This window comes from Tetrao urogallus (genome assembly GCF_951394365.1).
Source record: "Tetrao urogallus genome assembly, chromosome: Z".
NCBI classification, from domain to species: domain Eukaryota; kingdom Metazoa; phylum Chordata; class Aves; order Galliformes; family Phasianidae; genus Tetrao; species Tetrao urogallus.
This window is the reverse complement of record NC_136816.1, coordinates 1,101,734-1,124,960: the sequence shown is the minus strand read 5'-3', so window position 1 is coordinate 1,124,960 and position 23,227 is coordinate 1,101,734. Positions and strand designations below refer to the sequence as shown.

Genomic DNA, 23,227 nt, shown 5'->3' with positions numbered 1-23,227 from the left:
ATAGAGCCCTATAGGAATGAGAGATGGGGTTGCCGTGGCAACTGCTCTTCTTCTTTCCTCTCTTTGCATTGTAAATTGTTGGGATGTGCTAGGTAGTACTGAAATTACCCACATTAGAAGAGTAAGAGCACTCATGTTGGGTTACAAATAATAATAACCTGCATTTAAGATGTGATTGTTGCTACTGCTAATATTAAAAGTGTGCAATGGAGGTAGATGGGTGCTGTTGAAGTTAAGATTACCAGTGGTTTTTATCCTACTCTTTTCATGTTGCTTTGTGGGGATTTTTTAATTGCATCTTCATGTTCTGTGTTTGCTTTCTGAGGCACGGTTAACTGCACCTCCTCTGCACCACAGCCTTCCTGCATTCTGGCTGTATTGCTGAGTGGATGAGGCTTATTTCATGTGATTGTTTTTCTTTTCTTGCTTCTTTCAAAGACTTCAGTGTGTTGTGGAAGGGAATCTTGCTTTTTTTCCGCTGAGAAAAACTCATTTTGGATTGTTGTGCACGTGATGCGCATGCACAGAGCATCAGTGCCCCTTGTGATGTGCCTTGTGGCTGCAGGGCTGTGCCCCTGCATATTTCTGCACATTGCAGTGTTCAAAACATCTCCACATCTTGGTGATTTGTGAGGGATCCCAGGCATTTGTTTTTCAATACCATAGTTTACTTCCAAGATGACACCGTGGCAAACGCAGCCCCACCATGCCTTAAATCCAGTTACTTTCAGCTCTGCTTGACTCAAATTCTTCTTTTTAAAACCTGCTCATGTGATTCTGTTTTTTTTCCCATTCCTAGTAGGGAGATGTTTTGGCTTGAATTATGCAAAAAATAGCAGAGCATGAACAGGACCATTCTTTCTCAGCGTTGTCTACCTGAGTTTTCATCAGGTAGTTACTGGAGTGTGACACTGACACTGTGGAGTGCGAAAATGATGCAGAGAACCATGCACTCTATACGTATATGAATGCTGGAAACTAACAGTGTTTACACCGGTTCTGTAAGTGTGATGGAGATTAGGTTAAAAGGATGCTCACAGTATATGTCAGATTGTTGCAGTGGAGTTTCCTTAAAACTGAGAGCTGGGGTACAACTGCCTTGTGTTTCCTATTGTGTTGTTTTCCTCAATTCTCAATGCTATAGCTCTTTGTTTTGACCAGTAACTGCGAGTCAGCTGGAGAAGGATGTTAAACAATTGACAGAGTTTCTCTTTGTAAAGCATTACCCTAAAATCCAAGAAGTTGTTGCAGATAACTGCTGCAGAGTGCCAAGTGCTACGCTCCCAGTGCTTGTGACTCTGGTGTGCGCATCATGCAGACTGGCTGACTCTTCCTCATCACTCTCCTGCTCTTAACCATTGCTGTGTTTCTCTCCTCCTGACTTTCCACTTTGGTTACAGGTACTGCAGAGCTGCCACTTCCCTTCTTATTTCACCTTTGTCTATAGCTCAGTTGATAGCCCATGCAGTCTGCGGCAGAAGACAGAAAAGGCTAAAATTTCAAAGTCAGAGGAAAATGCTTGTGATGAAGTGCTTGTCTAAACTGGCAGGTACTACTTGATTTTCTTCTTACCCCTATGACACCTTGCTGAAATATGGACCTGAGTGCCATTGGAAGATTTCTGCATTCCGAAGGCGTTAGGAGCTACAGCAATTCCCTGCTGGTATGGGCCTGCTGGGGTTCCTGGTAGATGGTGATCTGTTGGACCAGGACGTGCTCTCTCAGTGTTAAGTTTGTTGTCCTCTCCACCAGACTGGAGCTCAAGACCTTTGCAGCTTTAAGCTGGGAAGGCTGAGAGGGAATAGCCATGCTGTTTTTGGAAAACTGTGCTGTGGTTCTCAGAGGAGGTACTGCCACTGCATTTGGATGATGAACAGTTTAGACTGAGTTGGATTGATCTCGTTGGTGCAACCAAGGGGTGTGGTCTTCCATCATCTTATTGCTATAACTAGTGAGATGAATACTGTTTGGTTGCAGGTGTCATGTGCTTGTCTGCCAGGTGCCAAAATAAATTGAACCTTTCTAGGTGCATAAAGGCTGCAGTCTGGAAGAGGTGGTGAAAAGCCAGGGCTCAGTGGCACAGGCTGACATCAGTTGATTTGGGCAGGCTTCATCCTTCAGCCTGTATGAAAGAGCTACTGGAATGGTTGTTGTTTGTCCTCAGATAGGCAGATTTCTGTGGTTCACAGCTGCTTTTTGAGTGTGACTTCGGGAGACTGTGATTCCTCTTTGTTAGTCTACGAGTCACATTTACCCCAGTGGCCTTGCCGTGCGCTGGTGCACGGAGTGAAATCACATCCCTGCTGGCTCCCTGTGCAATTCCACGTTGTGAGCAGGGCGCCTCTTCCTCTGGAGCATGTTCTTCGGAAACTGTCAGGAGGTAAGTTGCCAAGTTCTCTTCCAGTCCTCTTGGAAATTTCTGGTTTCCCAGCAGTGAGGCAGGATCTCATCCTGGGATGCACTGGACCTGTCTTTGGCCTGATGCTCAAGAGGCCGAGGCATTGGTGCATTCTGCCTGTGAGTTAAGCACTAGCCATCATCTGTCTGCCTGCAAAATCTCATAATGCCAGGGACTTGCTCTGTGCTGGAACCACGTGCCTTTGAAGTTTAGCACCTTGATTTCAGAGATGTGTTGTCTGACCCGGCTTTCTGCTGAGAGGACAAAATAAAGTCTGCAGAACTCACCTTTCTTATTTCCTTGAAGCCAGCACTCAACCAGCTTGTGTGGTTACCGTACACATCTTAATGTGTGAAATGAGAAAGGACTTCAGTGTGCTAGCTGTAGAGGAAAAACCTTTCTTATCAAGTGTCAACGAGTGCAGCTGGTGGCATTTCTGCTGACTGTGTTTATGACTTGTGAAAGTCTCTTGACCAGGCGGAATTGCCACTTTTGCCACCAGTGTAGCTTGCCTGTGCTGGTGTTTTTTCCTGTCCAGAGCACGCAGCTCTGGTGGAACAGAGCACGCAGTACCAGTGTCTCTGTTACCTCTGCAGCTGTTACCTCTGGCTCTGCCTGCACAGCGGGATGTTGGAGGCCTGCTTTGGTTGAAGTCGGAAAATGGAGATTGGTGAGGATGAAGGATGCTTAGCTGGCAGGTGGAGGCCTTTCAGTTCATCTGTCAGTTCAGGCTTACTGTACCAGACAAGATGGAGAAACAGAGTAGGGTTTGTTGTTAGATCCTGGAGTGTTTGCAGCTGACTGATGAGAGCCAGAGAAAGGTCCCTGGTGTAGCACAGGGGCTTCGTGAGGCTGCCACAGTGCAAGCAAGCCTGCTGTAACCAAATCAGTGTTGTTGTGACTGACAACTCAGGTATATCATTGAATTCATTTAACTGAAGCTTTGTTATGCAGTGGCTTGTCTTGTTTTCACTTGACTTGTTGCTGCGTTATTTCCTAACAGCAAATCTGACATACAGATGAATAGGAATTCAAAAGTGCTGCCTTGAAATTGCAGAGCTTAGATGTTACAAAAACATTTCTTTTGTATCTGTACCTATTTAAAGAGCTAGCTGTCATGTAGACAGTTTTGGAAACGTAAAATACCACAAGATTCCCTCTGTGCAGGCAGAAAATGCATTAGATCAGATAGGTCATATGCTTGTTTTAAACATAAGCTCTGTTTAAAGCAGAGTCAGGCGTGACTGATTAGTTAGTAAGATAAAGAGAATCTTGGAAAGGATGTGGCATGTATGAGTGATGTGTAAGATGCTCATTAAAAGCCGAGAAAACCCAAAGAGGGGTCTTGTTTTCTTGTAGGTTTTCAGAGGAACAGAATCCATGATGTGGCTAATGGAGCTGTGAAACAAGCAAGGTCCCATAGCTCCTCATGCTGTGGGAGAAGGGGATGCTTTTAAAGCCCGACTTCTTAAAGCTTTCAGAGATTTCTCTGTTCCTGCCTTGCCATTATCTGAAGTGTCTGGGCTGGCCATAGCCTCTAGTTAGACAGCTTCTCTGGTGGCATTAACAAGCATCGCACAACAGACTTCTAAACTTATCCTAGGCTGTGTTTTGCCTAAGAGAGTGCACCAGTATTGCATACAGGTCTTTACATGTTCCTGCTGAAATGAGAAATAAGCTGACAAGGCCAATGGTTGCATCCAGCATTCCTTTCAGTGAATAGTCACAGTATTCAGATTGGCCTGTGGTCACAGTCCTGAACAAAAAATCTCAATGTGTCTGTGTGGGCAAGCTGTTACAATGAAAAAGGAGCTCATAGTTGTATAACAAATATAAAATTTAATCCTGCTAACTTCCTCTGAAAAAGGAATGATGCTTTCAAGTTCAGAACAGCCTCTCGTCCAGGAGCATGAGCTCTCGTTTGTACAAGCTGTCTGATACCAATGTGTTTTACTTTTTAAAGAATGTAAAATAAGATAGTTATACATCATTATTTTTTAATGACTTAAAAAAAAAAAAAAAAAAGTGTTTTTCTCCAGTCTAGAACTACCTAGCTTCTGGGCATTTCCCCAGAGCAACTGTCTTCTTCTTATCAGTGGGTCTCTGGATCCTGCTGAGCAAAACAGCCACTTTGCAGGATCCAGGACCACCCAAGGGGTGAGTGGAAAAGCCCCTAGATGACCTGTGGTTTTGGCCTGTGTCATGCCAGCAACAAAATCTGGAAGAGTCAAGAGAGAGGAGGAAACGGCCTACCTGATTTTGACCAAAATAAAACTTTGTTTTGATTGAGTTAGAGTGGCTTGGCCTCAATTGTGTTGGTCCTCACATGTCCTTTAGGTCTCACCAATTCATTTTTTGGAAGACAGAGACTGTTTGAGTTGGCTTGCATAACAGCTCTATAGCTCTAGTTTGCTCCGTGGCTTTGCTAAATTTCTGGTTTGTCTTGTTCTGTCCATCTATAGGCAGTTGCCCTTCTTTCTTCCATCCTTTAGGTACACTGCAGCAGCTACACCTTCTGCACAGCACATAGTGTGCATATGTACTTCTATTTAACTGACTTGAGCTAGCTGACTTCCATCTACAGCTACTCTGGATTTGCCTTTCTTCCCCACCTGCTCCTCAACAGCCTCTTTATGAGCTACTGCTACTGTGCTGAGACCTGCAGCCCCGCAGAGCTGGATTGGCATCTACACAGTCCTTACAAGCACACATAAATTGGTAGTTTTGGAAAAACCTTTCTAGGTCCTGAATTGAAGGTTTGTTTTCTTTTATTCTAGCAGTGGTTGTAAGTGCTCTTAAAAACAGCATTTTTACACTTGCTGAGCAGTCATTTCCTTTGAAAGGAGAGGGGTAAGAATAACCATCTGAAAGACCGGGTAGGATTTCCCACTTTGTGTTTTCTGCTGTGCCTGCTGTCAGAATGTGCCCAACGTGGGCCCCCTGGAAATGCGGAAATAACCACCATCTAGCCTCACTGACACACCTGCTGCTGTTCAAAAGCCAGGTAAGGAGAATAAGCGGTTCTTCAGGGCTTCGGTGTACAGAAGAAGTGCTGCACAGGTATTGTAATAGGGAGATTGAACACCGGGCTCCTAGCAGCAGCATTTTGGAGGACGTGGAGCGAGCTGTGCACACAGGCTGTGTACAATCTCTCCTAGGTGCACTTTTGTAGCAGGTTTTGCTGAGACTTGTTAGGAATGAAACATGGGCTGAGCCCCCGAGGTCACCCGCCTCATTTTTCTGTGAAAAATTAATGTGTTACCTCCATTATTTCATTACTGTTAGCATACTGAGGTTCATGCCAGAAATCGTACATACTTTGACAGAAGTGATTCTGACAGTGTCATCAGGTGGTACAGATGTAAACTCAGTCCCCCTGAGTTTAACAAACCCTAATCTGTGATTGAAATCACTGAGGCAGACATGTTACAGCTCTTCTTTCTACAAAGCTGGCATCAGTTTGCAGCTCTGAGAACTTGAATCCTAAAGCTTCCATCATTGATTGGGTTCAGGGATGTCTTCATCTCTTCCCTCCTGGGTGGACATCATCTCAGCAGTAAATAATGCCAGAACTCTCAACTGCCACAGTGATTTGTTCTGATAAATGCCAGTTTTTTTTCTGTTCATAAGTAGCATTCTCAGGCTGGAGTTGGAGAATGTTTTATAATTCTGAAGGACTCTTAATAATTGCCTGCAGTTAGAGAATAGTTGCAGTGTTGGCTTGAGGTAGAATAGGCCACTTCAAGTACTCACTCTTGTTTCAGATTGTTGGTGCCTTTTTTAAGTTGCTGCTGTCCAGAACAAAGGTTTGTAATAATGGTGTCTATTCAAAGGAAATATTTGTGTTGTTGGACACCTCTCCAGTTTGTCCACTAGTGCAGGCTGCCTTCAAAGTGGCCCTGTGGTGTCTTTTTTCAGACAACATCAAGTGCCTCTGAAGGTAGCTGAAGGGATCTGCTCAGGTGGGGAAAGAAAACTTAGAGTAGAGACGAGTTTTGTCTGGTATGTAGTGTGCAATGATGACCTTAAGGAAGGAGGAGGAAGAATCTTGGGTTGTGCTGCAGTAGGATAAATGTGGAAGGTGTACAACCTACATCTAATGCAGGTGTATATTTCTACATGTGCTGAGCTTTTAAAACGAGTGCATCAGAACTCAAGTCTAAAACGTGAAAGCAACACATTCCAGTTCCAGAGTAGAAAGAGTAAACTTGCACTTGAGTTAATGGCTGAGGACTTCCCCCATTTTTCCCCATCTACTGTTTCATCCTTTGCAGGAGGACGTGTGTTTAGGTGGGTATCACCTGTAACACCTGCTGTTGGACAAAAACTGCAATTGCAGTTCTGTTGTTGCAATTCTACAATTGAAACTAGTAGAAGCATCTTTTTTTTTTCGTCCTGCACATTTTCCATACGTTCCAGAAAATGTAGGTGATGATTCTCAGTCTGCCCAAAGGCGGTGGTATCCTCACACAGGTGGAACTGTAGGACCAGGCAAAGAGTGCTGTAATGCCAGAGTCAGTTTGCTGTAAGCACAATCTTTTCTTTGTCTCGCTTATCTGAACATCTGACCAGAAGACAGAGATGGATATAACCAGGATACTACAGATGGGAAGGACCTCTCTAGAGCTGAAAGTTGGCACTGGGGATGTGTGAGATGCTGAAATAAAGCAACATGAACTACAGGCCTGCTTTTGGGTGGTAAAGGCAAACAGTGAACTTGATCAGAGTAGTTTCCTGACACTAACCAGTGCTGCTCAAGTTTCCCACCAGCACCAGTACAAGGACAGTGGTGAGCTGAGTTTAAAATGGACACTAATTGCTGAGTGTTGCAGGAGACCTTTTGAGTGAGTTAATTTTAATCTAAATTTTATTCCCAGCCGTTGACAACCGTGGAGCACATGAAGGGGGAAGAATGTTCTTACGAGTGGGAGAGCCTCGAGCAAACCCAACAGTACAGACCAGGCGATAAATGAAGTTAAAGCTGTAGTAACAAGCCTGGGGAAACGAGCTCAGTGTGTAGTTGTCCAAAAAAAGCCTAAGTGAAAGCAAGAAGTTGTGAGGAAGGGCCAGCTCCGTGCCACTGCAGCAGCTCAGTTCATGTGCACCGTCTGTGTGCAGCAGCTGGGTGCTGGCAGGTTGCTAACAGCTTCATGCAACACCAAATTTTTAAGAAGGGCTTAGCCTCGCACACCCTGAGCACACCTGCCTTATGGAGCAGGTTTTATTTCACACAAAAGTTATCTGTGCGACTCTTTTTTTTGCAGAGGAATGCAGAGTTTCCATTTGTGCTGCACTCTTACAGCTGTCAGGCAATACAGTGCTGTAAACCCTCTGAAACAGATTTCTTCCAAGGCCTAAATTTAACAGGATGCCCCACAGAATTATCTCTTTTCATTTAGTTTTATTTATAATCACAGTAATGAGTTGAGTATGGGCTTTAATGCTTTGCACTTAAATTTTTCTGGAAATGAAAAGCTTGTGTGCTGATAGCTAAGAAAACAGTCCTGAGTTTCTAGTCCATTTGTGGCTAAGCTATTGTTTGTTTTAAGGACAAGAATAAGCCATTGAGTCAATCATCTGTAAGCGTTGCTAAAAGTTCGGAAGAAGCTTTGGTGTAGGGCTGTGACTTGCTCAGGTAAGCATAATGCAAGCTAGTGAGCTATGGCACTTGTGCAGAAGGAAAGGAAATGATTTCCTGAGCCACCCAGCCAGCACTGAGGAGTTGTGTTGCCACTTCACGATGGGAAATGAACCCTCCCCATGCTGTCCCTGTGACAGACAGCTGGCCAAGGCATCGTGGTGTTTTTCAGGAATTACTGGCACTTGCTGTGGGTGCCTTTTGCGTTCAGGGCAGCGTTGAGAGAGCTCCCTGCAGCAGGAAGGTGCTGCTGCCTTCACATGCACGAGGTCTCTCTGTTGGTGCTCAGCCTGACCTGCTACGTGCAGCAGGAAGGCCGATGGCTCCTAGGGGACCATGTGCTGCAAAACCCATGGCTCAAACCAGGCAGGAGCGCACAGCGAGAGGGAGCTGCTGAAAAGGAAGAGATCGTTTCCAATTACTGCTGCTTGTGACGTGAATGTGGGACACGAGTGTGCAGGGGCAGACTGCCTGGATGGGTCCAAACTGCAGTCTAGGAACTGTTAGGGTAAGCCCTGCTTCAAGAAAGCACTGGAGGGTGTGCTTGGTGGGGGAATTGAAATTTGCTTTGGTTGTGCTTTTATGAAGTGTGTGCCTGCTGAAATGAGAGGAATGCTCTTGGTACAAACACACGTGTGAGCAGGTCCAGGGAGCCTTGTGTTAGATGTATAACACTTCCAGGAGAGGAGCCAGTCCACTTGGGCCTTTATATTGACTTTCCTTGATCCTCTTTGGGGGAGCACTTTGGAATCCTTACTTTTAGAGCTGTAAGTGCTAAACATTTTCACATTTAGCAAATGCAAAATCAGATACTTATAAATAATACTGTTAAAGTTAAGAAGTGAAAGACTATTAAGTTCGTAATTTATACATTCTATTTTAAAAAGATCACAGGACTTTGAGTTATGTTAAACATCTCAAAGAAGAAACAAAAGTACTTTTCAAAACCTTCTGGGATTCTGCTCCGGACTGTGTTCAGAGGTGGGTGAAGGTAGGTTGTGGAATTTGGCATTTTGTATGATTCTCACCTGACCTTCACTTGCATCTGGCACACTGATACGTTGCTGGAGTCTGTGCAAGACAAAATAGACCTCTTTCCTCATCCCAGTTTTGAAACCTGCTCTGAATTCTGACTGAAGGACAGGGAGGGGAAAAAAGGCTGTGTGACAAAGTGCAGCATGTTAGAGGTTTCAGCCGCCTTTGCTAAACTGCAGTGCTCAGCTCCTGTCTCCTGCTATGCAAGGCAGGGAAGAAATGTTTTGTTTCCTTGCAAGTGTTTGCTGCAAAGCTGCACGTCCCAGCTCGTTGCCATACGCTGCCCTTTTCCATGGTGCCCACTGGCCACCTGGCTTCTTGCTGTGTGTTGCAAACATGCAATTTCTCATGTGGTTGAAGTCACCAATTTCTGGGCAGAAGAGACTAAAGCAACAAGGACAAGCTGTCAAATAGCTGCTGTACGCCTGGGTGTAGTTAGGTGCCCAGAGCTCAAACACACGAAGGAATCCTCTTCCTATAGAACAGACTACTTCTTCCTTTCCTTTTAAATGGTTGTTGGTTTTTTGGTTTTTCCCTCAAAGTTTTATGTCTTCTAGCTGATTTCCCTTACTAGCCTTTCATTTTTCAGCTTCCCTAAGATCACCTCTTCACTGATTCTTTCTGCTCCTTATCTGTACCACTGAGTCAGGAGTACCATCAACCGTAAAAGTAGATGTGATGCTTCATAGCAGCCAACAGCAGGTTTTATCTCCTTGCTTTCCACTCCCTTTTCATTGCTGCATAGGTCACAATCTTGAGCTACCGATAGTGAATGTCTGAGCGCAGCAGTGCCTTGCAGAGCCCTTTTTTTTTTCCTGACTTGCAGACAAGTGAAAAGCAAATATCAGCCTGCTGAGCACATTGGAACATGAAAAGGGTCGTTCAGGTTTTTGTGCCGTCAAAAGGAAAGGTTATTTGCACGGACTGGCAGTAAGCCACATAAATAAGTGAACCTGCATTAAGATTACTATCTTGGCATGTGAGAAAAAGTGAAATCAGAAGGAAATGAGCTGCAGAAGGGAGAGGAGAAGGAAGTGGTCTGCTTTTGATGGCAAGAGCACATGCTGCAAGGAACAGCAGTGTAAGTACAACACATGGGGCTGCAGAAGAGTTGGTCTTTTGCAGTAACTCATGGAACGTGAAGTGGTGTGGCACGCTTCTGAAAAGCGGGGACATGAGAAAACTTCCTGTGGATGGTGGCTTTTGCTGCTCAGAAGTGATCTTCTTTCAGAAGTCACGGGAAGGTGCTTCCTCCTGAGCTGCGTATATTCCTGCTTGGATTGGAAGAGCCAGTCTGAGAGGTGGAGGGCTCTAAAGCCATCGCTGCTTGACAAGACATTTAGTAAAGCTCCGATGAAATTCTAGACCTGTTGCTGCACAAGTAGTAATAGTAGTGGTAGCAGTAATAATTAATAAGAAGAAACTCTCGACTTTCAAAGCTGTACAAAAAACTGGTGACTTTTGTCTCTTTCATCCATTGCATTCCGTGTGTGCCAGTGCTGTGTTTCCTTCCATTTATTCCTGACACATGCACTTAATTTCAGTGGAGTTTGCTTTCAAGCATGTCCATCTACTTTGGCTACTTCAAAGAGCTGTTTCGGACTGTCAGCTGCTTAAAATCTCACCTGAAATTTAAGAAGTAATTTTGGTGGTTATGGAGAGGAGAGGGTGGGCGAGAAGGGGCTGCTGCTGGCATGTAATGAATTTGTGTAAGCTCTCTTGCTTTCTATCACCAGCATTTTTGGTAACAAAACTGGTTGAAGTTCATGTGCTGCAAGAGATACGACAGTTGTGTAAGTACTCGTAGCTGGAGGAGAGCAAATGCGATGGAAATGATATGTTCCCAGTTGTGTTTCACCACACGTGATTTTTTTTGTTTGATTTCCTGTTTGTTTGTGTCTCACCACGAATGTCCCTTCCTCGTGGGAGGCTCACCCGCTGTTCTTTGATCTCCACAGTTTGCAACTTCATGTCCCACGAGAAGTGCCTCAAGAATGTCAACATACCTTGTTCATGTATTGCTCCCAGCCTTGTAAGGGTGAGTAAGCACACACTGTTATGTCTCTTTGTTGTCATAATGGCACAAATTTATCACTAAGTAATCTGTGTAGTACGGCTGTGGCTTGCTGATGTTGTAATGCTTAAATCAATTGTGTTAGTCATCACTGAAGCTTTCGCTGCTGTTCAGAGGCAAAGTCTGACATTTCCTTGAAAACTTCCCTGCTGCAGGAGGCTGTAGACAGTCTGTCTTTGAAGAGCAATTATTTGCATTCTTCTACTATTACTAGACATTTTAAGTTGTGTCATTACCTGGAAATCTCACAGCAATGGAATGAGGGTGCCTGATGGATATCAGTGCTCTCAGGAAACCATGGCATATCAAACTTAAAGAACTCTGTATAACTCACTTTTTTTCAACAGTAATTACATCTCACTGGGAAAATGCTAAGTTTCCCTGCCTAGTGAAGGGGCTGTGTTTGGCTTCTGTTGATTACCGATGTTAAGAACTTGCTTGCTTACTGTGCCTAAAGAATAAAGTCCTTGCATTAAAAGCACAACATTTTAAAGTCAAATCAGGGCTTCACTAAATGGTAAAAATTCACATGGATTTATTTTGGCTAATAATACAGTCTTGGCTTTTTAGATGCCCTGTGAGTTTTTCTCCCACACAACTTTGTAATAATTGCTCTTGAAAAACGGTTTGAAAGATAGACTAATTTTGAAGATGATAATATGCAACTGTAGTATTAAGAGTCTAAAATGAGGAGAAAATAGTGTTTTCTCCACTTGGGAAGGGGTGACAGAAAGGGTAGAAGGGGAGGAAGCAGGCGAGAACCTTCTTATACAAGGGGAAAAACATTACAAAGTATTATAAGGAGCAGATGTCAGTTGCAGTGTTGTAAAATCAGAATGCATAAACTGTGGACATTACAGACCTCCCTGACTGAAAACAGTTGTGAGATATTCACTGCGTAGATCTGTGAACTTGTGAAGGGAAGCTGCATTCCCTTCTTTGTACACAAAAAAAAGCATTACAGGTTTCTTTGCATTGTGGAAACCTGGTTAGGGGGTGGGAGGTTTAAAACAGCACATCACTAGAGTTGCAGGAAGTTAGCCAGTCATTGTTATTTAATGTGCTTTGCCCTAGACGTTAATGCAGTTCAGCCTTTGCTGCACACTTCATCTTCCCCACACGCTTTCGTCTTGGGAAATGTAATTTAGATTGGCCAAAAAAAAAAAAAAGAAGTCTGACCCACAGCATTGCCAGTGGAATAATGAGAAATATTGCTGTTAGTCTTAGAATCCACAGCAAATGCTGTGGAAATGCTATTACTAAGAATGAGCATCCCTTGCTGTTTCAGAATGCTGGCAGTCAGTCATTGTAGCATGGGAAAGGGAGTGATGACTCAGGCTGTGCAGAGATCTTTGGAGGAGTGGTACATAGCCAGCTGAGAAGCATTCATCTTTTTTCATAGGCGTTTAAACCACCTTGTTGTGATTGTTTCTTTTGTGAATTACTGTAGATTTTAGTTGTTCAAAATAATATTTCTTGCTTTGCTTTCGCATGGTGAAAATCCTACATTTAAACACTGCGTCAGTCGTGGACATCAGCTTATGATTTTTTCCCTTGCCAATCCCCGCTTTCTACCTGTCCTAACATAGATTGTATTTAGTTGTGTGTATTTTACAGGTAAAATCCAGGCGTTCTTGCTGCAGAAGTAGAACATCTGAGTGCTGGTGTCTGTCCTGGGAGCTGCTGGCAGTTTATCACTGCTGTATTTAGCTGTGAAAAGTCTTGTGCTGAAATCTGTGTTGAGTTGTACTGATTATGCCTGAAAAGCACCAGACTGTCCAGACAGAATAGCACAGACTTGTCCTCCTCGAGGTGCTCATCCAGGTTGCATTGGTCCTGGTCTCTTGTGTGAGTGAAGCCTGCCCCGTGGGAGGTGCTGTTACACATGTGGGCTCTGCTGAAGCAAATTTTAGCTCTGCACTTGCTTCAAAAACGTAACGAAGCAAAAAACAAACGATGATTGTTTATCGAATGTCTGGGGAGTTTGTTTTCTTCCATCAGATAACTCGAATCTGTCTTTTTATGGAAGCATCTGATGTAGAAGGAAGCACGGATGGGATTTTTTTCCCTGATGCTTTCCTCTAGCATGTTATTATTCTGTGTACCCCAAGACGAAGATATATTGTTTTTAATCTCAGATTTCATCCAGAGAAAGGGGCAACTGTTGAAGCTCACTGTGCTGTGTGTCATTCCTTAATGCCAAACTGTGAGAGAATAGTTTTTCAGCAGGCAGGCCATGGAAACTTTTAATTCCTGAGACCAGGGCTTCCTTCCTGGGGTCGGGTGAGTGCCCTCAGAGACAGAAACGCGTCAGGGCTGCATCCAGCCTCGGATCATTCTTGATGAGTTCACTCTCCAGGCTGCCCTGAGGCTGCTTTTTTTCTGTGCCGTTGTTGATCTTTCTCACCTGCACATGCTGTTCCAGATTGGATCATGGTGTTTTGAAATGGAACGTCACGGATCACAGGCTTCTGAACCCACCTGTGTTTTTATGATTTCTGAGGGATGGATGTGGTTTGCTCCACTCTCTGAGATCTCTGCAACTCCTCCAAGTTCAGACTCTTCTCCTCATGTCCTCGCAGGTATTTGCCTACTTTGAGGCACTGGAAAAGAAAAATCTGAACAAAGGACAAAATGACAAAATGAAAACAAAAGCTGAGTGGGTGTCCAATGTTAAGTTTCCTTCGTTAGGTTGGAATGAGTTACAAGTTTGTTGCCTCTTAAATTTACCATGTGAATGTGTGGGGTGTTTTTTATATAACTATACTTTAAAATTAAATGGAAATGATAGTATAATAAAAGTAGCTGTAGTGAAATGAGGCATTTGTGATGGTTGTTTTTCCTGCAGTCCTGGCTGCATTGATGCATTGCTGTAGTTGTTTCTAAACACTTCCACTTCAGGAAGGGCAGGTAGACTTCAGGAAACTTCCTTCAGTGCTTTTCTTCTTAAGGCCAGGTTGCCTGGAGTGGAAACATTGTGATTTAGGTCATCAACTTCTTGTGAAGATTGTAATGCTAAAAATGAGATGTGGCTTGTGGTTCAGAGCTTGGGTAGCAGCTGCGTTCTCAAGTTGTGGTTCTGAACGAGAAGATTTTGGAGCTCACAGAGGTTTGTGCTGGAAGAGCAGGCTTGCTGACCTGAGCCTTTCCCTCTGGGTGCTATGTCCTGCAATTGGCTGTGTGGGTCAGTTCCTTTGTTTCTCATAATCTGCTAGAAAAGTTGAAAATCGCAGAGAATAAAGATTATTCTGGTTAGGGTAATGGCAGCCAACAGTGTAAGCTGTTCTGAATCAGGCACTTCGTGCTTAGTAGTCACACAACAGCAGCATCCATTTCTTCTGCAGCTCAGGGGCTTTCATTCTGGGATGCAGCCTCCCTTTCTCCAGTTTCTTTGTCTCCTTTTTGGAATAGAGTTTTTGCCCCACTCATCTTGTTGTACGTAAGTGCTTTTGGAAGAAGGAGGGAAGGAGTTAGATCTGCAACGGGAAATTAAAGGCAAAAAAATGAATGCTTAATATTTTTCTTACATTTTATGAAAAATAGTTGCATGGGGGAATTTTGTTTCTCTCTTTATTCTTCCCCTTTTGTTTCGCTGTAGTGGAAAGGCTTTGTTAGTTATGTGTGTGCTTTTTCACCTGTGTGGTCTGTTGTAGGAGAGCTGCTTTATTTAGCAGGTGGATGGGACTCAATGATCTCTACTGTTGGTCTGTGGCTCTGGGTTTCCGTGTCTGCCATAGCAATGGTTGGACTCCAGACTGATCTGATTTTGCCGGGGAGCTTCTTGAACGGCCCGGCTACTTTCTGCAAACAGGTCTGACCCCCAGCTCTTCAACACTTGGCCCATAGCTGCATTGTGATTCAAATGCAATTGCCTGGAGCATGCCAGCCACATGCCACAGTTCAGCAGCACGTGTAAAACTGTTTATTGGTAATCCTTACCTTGCCCTAAGTTTTCCGCTTTCTCTTCCCCAAGTGATAGCCAGACACTGGGGTAAAAGGGGAGGGCTGGCACTGTAGTTCATGAACTCCAGGTCCGCTCGCTGCAGTGTGCAGTGCTGGTGCAAGCTGCCTGGTAGCTTAAACACTTCCAGAATAGCCCCATGGCTGCACCAGTGACCCTTCAGATTCAGAAGGGATATGGAACGTCCCTGAGTTTGTTTCTGCTAATTCCCAGTGCTGATCTCGATAAAAGTTAGTTTCCACTGTAGCAATAAAAGTAAGGAGTGATGGTGCTTTGCACATCAGCTTCTCTTTCCAGCATGAGAAGAGCTAACGGAAGCAACTCTTAATTACAGTGCAAAGGTCTTACACAGATCTTCCTTCCATAGAAGTACAACAGAAGCACAACAGATTCCTGATTAGAAATGGTGTTTAGTTTGCTGTGCAGTTCCCATCCTTGAGAGTCTTTCAGAGCTACTTTGCAGATGAGTAGCTGAGGTCTAATGTTCTGTTATGGACATCTGTAGCGTGAAGAAATGGTTTCTGGATATACTGAGGTTACATGTGGATGTGTGCCTCATTAGCAGCAATTAATGTTTTGGTGTTTAAATTACTTTTCTCTCCTGATCTACAGTAAGTTATTGTTTCAGTTGATATTCTTACTCACTTTCAAAACTTCCATATGGAATTTGCACTTGAAGGAGCTTTGTAGCAGCAGCTGAGGCAGTTGAGTACAAAGGAAGAACCTCATTTTGAACACAAAGAGTAATTTACGTTCTTTGTATCTAAAAGGAAGAAGCAGAAATACAGTGCAGAGTGCTGAGTATGTTGCAGAAATAAAGCTATTTCACTGCTAAGGCAGGGAGACTTCAAGTGAGTGAAATAGCTGTCTGTGGATACTGAGCAATAAGTAATTAGCTGAAAAGATTCTAACGCTGGAGAAAGCTGAGTCGCAAAGTTAGCTTCTCTCAGAGAGAGCCTGGTCTTATGTGGCTACTGGAGGAGGACATGGGTTCCAGTCGGATCTGATCACCGCCGTGGAGCAAAGGTGAGGGTATCAGCATGAGCCCTGAGAGCTTTGGATAGGGAAACATCAGCATGTGTAGTTGTGTTGTTTGAGAAACACCTCCACGTCTGGCTTGTTACTGACAGTGTTTCTGGCACTCTGTAGCAGTCCAGTGTTTTGACTCTGTAGAACAGTCCTCTGTAACTAGCCTTGAGAGCAAATTTTGAAGTAATTTGCTTCCAAGCTAATTTTGCCTATCGTAAAAATGAGCTGAAAACTGATGACTTCAAGTTAAATTCTCTTTGCCCAGCCTTTGGAGGCACTCGTGAAAGTGTTTGTGTCTTTGACTCTGTCCGTGAGCCATACGTTGTAGGTGGCAGCTGGGCTGCTCTCTATGCAGGGATTGCATTTCAGTGGAATAAAGTGTTAAGCTGACAACTTGGTGTTGCCCCATGCATTTCAAGATGAGGAGCAGATTAAAAAAAAAATCCTTTCCTGTGCTTTTATTCTAAAGTTTGCAGTAGCTTGTTGCTGGAGATGCATTTGTTGCTGTTCTTTATGTATGATGCAGTTGCATGGTTTTGTGCTCTGCCCTTGCACAAATTGCGCTGAAGGGATAGGAATCAAGCTTTAGATTTCTGTAGAATCAAATTTCATTGCTGGCTGATACAAACTGCTATAGAAATGCATAGCAGAAATGCTCTGGATTTCTTACCAGGAGGCAGCAAACAAAATCAGGCCTAGGAAGATCCTGTGCGTCAGTACAAGGTCATTTTGGAGATTATGCTGGAGTGTTGGTATTATATTTTCTCTTGATGGATTTCTGATCAATAGTGTGAGGGCACCTAGATGTCACTTAGTGACTTCACTGGTCAAAATTTTCTGTATCTATCTCAGGAAATTGATCTTAGTGGTTTGCATAAAGTAATTGAAGGAGCTGAATTGAAAAAGAAGTTTCGATTCTCATCAATTATTCACTTCCCTTCTGTGAGCCTCCGTCTGTGTCTGTCGTTTGCTGCACTCGTACAGGTGAATGTAAATCAGTGAATCACAGACAACATTTCATGTGCTGACATGGAGCCTCGCTGGCTTTCCCTGTCTTAAGAGTTTGGTATTGTTTAGGTATCGGATGCTTGGAACTTCTTCAACAATAAAAGTAATGTAGTGAGCTGCTAGGAAAAGCAGCGTGTGATTGATCAGCTGGCTCCTTGTGTTGTACTGGCTGCTTTCCATGGTGGTTTTTTCATCATCCCTCTCCTCCTGCAGGCTGTACAGTCTTCTTTGTACATACAGTTTCTAGAGCAAGTTAGAAGGAGCAGTGCTAATAATAAAAAAAAGCTTGTTTCTCTTGTTTCTGAAAGCAAGAAGTTGAAGGAAACAATTCTTTTTTTCTTTTTTCCACGTTCCAATCAGTGTTTCTTTTCTTTTTGGGCACTGACGCAAGTCTTTAGAAGGTCATCACCAGGGCTGGAATAGAACTTAGACTGCAGAATGTAGGCTTGTCTTCTTCCCTTTAGCCTTCTAGGTAAGAGTGCCCAGGCCCTGGAGAAGTTTGTCCCTTGTCAAAGTACAATCTTGCAGTCTTTTCCAAAATAAACACTGCTTTGCACAAAACTGTTTTGATGTATGGAGTGTCCTTCTTCTTCAGATAACTTTTCTTCCTTATTAAACACTGTGGCAGGAATTAAAAGTCTGCCTTTCTGTGCCAACTGTAAGATAAAATAGCCAGACTCAAGGCTGGGAAAGCGAAGATTTAGATTTCAAACGCTGGTTGTTGAAAGGATTGCAAGTACATGCCGGGTGTCCAAAGCACATTATTGAGCTAACAAAGGTCTCTTTTGATTTACCTCTTGATTAAACTTCCAGCAGTATTCTTTCCCTCTCAGGTTACACCTGGCAGTTTTATCTTGCTCATTTCACTGTTGGTGCTCAGAGTACAGGGTTGTTTAGCATAACTGTGCCTATGCTTTCAGGGGCAGAAATACAAGACGGAACCAGGCCTCCATCAGTGGACGGGACATTTTAGGTCTCCAAACTCTGTTTCAGGATGTGGCAGATTTATTGCTAGTTTTTCACAGGAAAACTCCGCAAGGGAAATACTCAAATCCTTCTCAAAACTTTGTTTGCTTGTGCATCGTGTAGGAAAAGGTGTCTGTGGCTATGTGCACCTTAAGTCACTATTTCTTACGCTTTTTCTGGGAATGACTGATGACGATTCATGCTTAAAGAAGCCACTTGTTAGCTCTCACAATTTATTTTTTTTTTTCTTTTTGTGATGCAGGAGCAATAAGATAGACCAGATATGTTTGTTAGGAAGGGCTTGAGGGTTGCAAAATGCAAGTTTGAAAACCTGAAAAGTTACTAAGTTATTTGAGTTCTGACGCCTTAGAGATGCAGTTACGCTTCTCTGTTGTAATGCAAATGGCAAAGGTACGCATCTTGTAGGAATAGTGATCTCTGGAACAAGCATAAAGCTCAGCTGTATTCCTTCATAGAATCACAGAATGTTTTGTGGCCACATTCACCCTTTACAAAGTGTCTTGAATATGTCTTTGGAATATTTTGTCTAAGGAGATGTATGTAAGCAGTTGTAATTGTTTCACAGTTACAATTCACAGTCATCAATTCTATGATTCAGTTTGGATTGGAAGGGACCTTAAAGATCATCTAGTTCCAATCCCAGTGTCATGAGCAGGGATGCTGTGTTAGTATTCATTTTTCTTCTTTTTTTCACAGTCCTGCCTCCACCCGGTTCTGTAGCTTTCAGTCTTTGATATGGACTGTGGCAGTATTGAGCTTTTGTAAACTGTCTTGAATGTGTCTTTAGGGCATTTTGTCTGGGAGTGCCTATGTGCAGCTATTACTGTTTAATGGTCTTTGATTCAATTAAGAATACTTTAGAGGTCGGCTGAGGTTTCAGGTAAGTTGTTTGAGCTCAGAGGAAGTCTTAGCATTCGTGGCGCTGTGAATCATCAGGACTGGCACCTAAAGCTATTGTCATTTATTTATATATTTAAGTGCAGATTTATGTAGATACAGATATTAACGTATAATATTGGTTCTCAGGCTTACTTGAGCATACTTTATATATACTGCCCTGCTTTGCACGACAGAGCAGCTTCTGTCAGCCATGAATACTGTTCTGAAAGCTGCAGCTGACGATGTTCCATGTGTTCTTCTTCCACAGATTCCAGTTGCACACTGTTTTGGGCCTCCGGGGCATTACAAAAGAAAGTTCTGCACGGTGTGCAGGAAGTCACTGGAGTCACCTGCCTTTCGATGCGAAGGTAATTTAAAATGCTCCATCTGTGTAGCTAGTAGTGTGTATGTCATCCAGGGATGAGTGCTTTGCATGCCCTGCTTGTGTGTATGCACATCCACGTGTATCCACATGCACATGCGTACGTACGTACGTGTGTACCATAGTGCCCTCACTGTGTTTTTGAGATTCTGTTATCCATTCATTGGCAATGGAAATGTGTGCATAAAATGTAAGGCACCTCAGATCTGTGGTATTGATGATGTGCTGTAAGTCCATGTGAGAGAGGCATGCAAAGAATGAGAAATTATTATGGCTAAGTAAAGACTTCCTCTGTTGAAATAATTTCTTTTTTGTTGCATGGAACTTCAGGTTTTTGTGTTTCTGAAACCTTCCTCTTTCTACAGAAGAATGGAATATAACTGTGTGTTACTTGTCTTGGATGTCTGCTGCTTTCAAGGGGAATGAAGTGCCTTTTGTGGGAAGAAACCTGATTATTTATCAAAGTAGAACTACTCTTTGTGTTCTGCCATATATTCTCTTAAAAAAATAATTTAAGAGATCACCTAAGCACCATGATTTCATAATCCATTGATTTGAAACATATGTTTGCACAGGTACTTCACTGATTTTGATGGGATTCTCCCCTGACACTCTTGTCACAAACTTCTGTTGATCTTCGTTAGGTCGATGTTCTGAGGTTCAATAGAATGTAGTGTTTTAAATGAATGCTAGCTGTGAACTGTTCTTTTTCCTGGCTTTGTTTTGTTGTTTGTTTTATCTTTTAAAAGCCTCCTGAGATAGATTTGGGATGCTTTCAGGATGGGTCTTGTGCTGCAGATAATGTCTTACTTGATGCAGTCACTTAGGTGCACGTGTAGGGAAAATGTTTCCCTTTGATCAGAGAATGTAGACTTTAAATTATGCCATGTTTGTTGTTTTTGGTGGGGGTTTTTTTGTGCTTCTGCTTTTATCTGGTGAGCTGCATAACAAATCTAAGATTTGTTCTACTGACGAATTGGAATCTGTCACTCAGAATAGATCGCGTGTGAGCTGGCTGCTGTTGTGCGATGGTCAAGGAGCTACAGATAGCACAGAGTCTTTTCCCGTGACCTGTTGTTAATGGCTTTCAAAACTGGCATGACATGGAATAAACCAAGTATTTGGAAAGAAAACTTTCTCTAGCTGTGTCTTCTGAACTCTTAGAAAGAGCTTTAGCATAGTGATCTGTCTTACTTCAGGCTTTATACATTTTGCCTTCATCAACCCCCGCCTTCTTACAATCTTAATTATACTGTATTACTTTTGTACCTGTTGCAAGTGAGTGTTTTTTTCAGAGGCTTCCAAGAAACATGTGAAATCACCTGAACTACAGTTAGGCAATACAAATGTGAGGCATTTTTTTCTCATTCGTTGAGGATTCTGAATTATGTTCCGTGGATTCAACAGATTGTTTTTGTTTTGCATGGTGTGACTTTGCTGTTCCATGTTCTGAATACCAATTGCTCTACAACTTTTATTTCTTTGCCTTTTCAAAAATGTAGCTCTATTGAGATTAATAACATCTATGGGAAAGAAATAATCCTTTCTTTCCTCTCCAAAAGTGATTCTAGAATTTGTTTTAGAAATCAGCTTTCAAATGTAGATGTTAGACTTGCTTCCTTTCTTGCTGATTTGTGGTGACTGTGCTTAATGCTACAAGTCTGCTGTTGGCTATGATGTTCTCCTTTGATGTTGAGGTTTGAAGAATTATTCTTGGAAAACTTGGTGAAACTAAAGCAGAAAGTGCTGCTAACATGAAGTTACTTTTTCTAAGCAAAAGGCTGACATGGCTGGATGCACTTTTAAAACAATTGGCAAAGGGTGCTTTAGGCTCTCTGTGCCTTGCAATGTCTTCTTTTGGTTTTGTGTTCTTTTTAAAGGAAAGTTATCAGGCAAACACTGTGTTTGTGTGATAAGGCATCTGTTTTCAGAAACTAGCATCTATGCATCTTAACTCTTGATAAGACTGGATACCAAATTTTTATTTTTTTTATTTTTTTTTGCCTGTGAAGCACATGAACCAATCTCTGCTGACGGTTATTAACTGCTTTAATAGCAGTTCTTGCTGTAGCGTTCACTAAAAACTCTTCAACCTGGACTCAGGATGCTGATGTCCCATTTCCTTTCCAAAAAGGAATGGAAATAAAAGAGGAAATAGGAGGCCAACACAAACGTTTGTTAATATTGGTTGCTTTGTAATAGTTTCTTTTCAAGCATCATTCAGGAACAGTAAGTTGTGAACTTTTACTTAGTGAGTGTGTTTTGTTTATCTTTTTGAGGAGCCTGGGTAGTTTTTTAAAGGTTGTCCTATCAAGTTGATATTTCTGAAATACATTCACAGCGCTTCCATGATAAAGCTGAACGGAAAACCTTCCACTATGACTTAGAGAGCTGTGTAGATTATGGAGGTGCTGCTAAAGATGGTACTGGTAGGCATGCAGATTGGAATGGCTCTTTACACGTGAACAACCTTGTCTTTCTCATCAGTGGGATTGCTGCCTTAAGGGCTTACTCCCGTGACACTCCTGCCCTTCGCACGCGCACATTTTCTTTCTAATTGTGAGTGGAGGTTGGTGTCAGTAGCACCAGGGGAGAAAATAATTTTAAAGCCTTCTGTATTCTTACCTACGATTGCAGAGGGCAGTGTGTGGTTGTGTTAGCAGAGTTAATGATACAGAAAAGGTTTTCATTAATTCCTTGAAGCCATAATCTGATTGACAGAAGCCTTTGCCATTAGCGAAGCTGTGACTCAAAGCACCTAGTTTTCCTAGTGGCTGAATTTATTGAGCAGTAAAATACGCCTGTTCTGTCTATAAGCACGGTTTAGGGGGGGGGAGCATGAGCTGAGGAGGAGCTGTGTCACAGCTCAGGTAAGATTGCTGAGCTCAGGAGAGTCCCCAGGAAGAGAACTGCCCGTGAACATTGAGATGGCTGTGCTGCAGTGTGGTGGCTTTCTTCAGGGCTGGAGTAACGCAGTGTTGGTGCAACCACCTTTTCCAGAGCTCTTGCAAAATGAGGTATTACACATCAGGAGATGGAATACTGTTTTCAGGGTGCTTTCTGGTAGCATAGACAACATTCGCAGTTCTGCCTTTCAGTCTTCAGGTTGCGCTCTTCAGACTGTTGCAACATGCTTGGATCAATCACCAATGGATCAATTTACAGTGAAAAAAGTTACACTTAGAGAATCTTGACTCTTTCCTCTTACTTTTGTGTACTTAACCAAGAAGTTGAATGCCTTCCCAGAGCGCTCGTGTAGACAAGCTGCTTTAAAAAGCAGCTAGAAATATTTCTTTTTCATACATCCATGTGTCTTCCTTAGAGAACTGGCCTAGCCTTTGCGATAGAATAGATATTCTTTGCAACAGAAGCTAGATATTGCAGTCTTTTAGCTGTTTTTTTGTGTTTGGGTTTTTTTTAGCTATTTTAACTTTTTTCTTCCTATGCATTCTTTTTTTTCACATCTGATATATCAAGCTAGATTTTAAGAAATAAAGAAACCTACCCAACACACTCAGGCTTGACTAAATCTTTTGGCCAAAGTATCTCAGGTATTTTGGAAGGCGGTGTGAAGCCTACTTAACAGAAAGCTGTGAGAAAAAGTGTCATTTTCCTTTTCCTGACAACAAAACTGTGATTTGCAATGTGCTGTCATAGCTTAGACAGATTTCCAGGATGAATGTACCTGTTTCTTCTGGATGAGTTTAAAATTCAGTGCTCATCCAGTAATGAAGAGGATTTATTTCCTGAGCAAATGAAGCATTGAGGGCGCTGCACTCTGCCCTTCACCTGCTGGGGATCCATTGGGTTTGGAAAGGGTTTGGAGCTTGCTTTCA

The 23,227-nt window shown here is 42.8% G+C and overlaps 1 protein-coding gene across 1 annotated transcript in view; it reads left to right on the top strand.

The window, feature by feature from the left end:
* DGKQ (diacylglycerol kinase theta) overlaps positions 1-23,227 on the top strand; it is a gene marked incomplete at both ends in the record, with an annotated part of 78,280 nt that overhangs the window by 11,522 nt on the left and 43,531 nt on the right. Inside the window, 2 exons of the mRNA XM_079548205.1 lie at positions 11,030-11,109; positions 19,278-19,377. Coding sequence (XP_079404331.1) covers positions 11,030-11,109; positions 19,278-19,377 — 180 coding nt within the window. The remainder of the gene's footprint in view (positions 1-11,029; positions 11,110-19,277; positions 19,378-23,227) is intronic.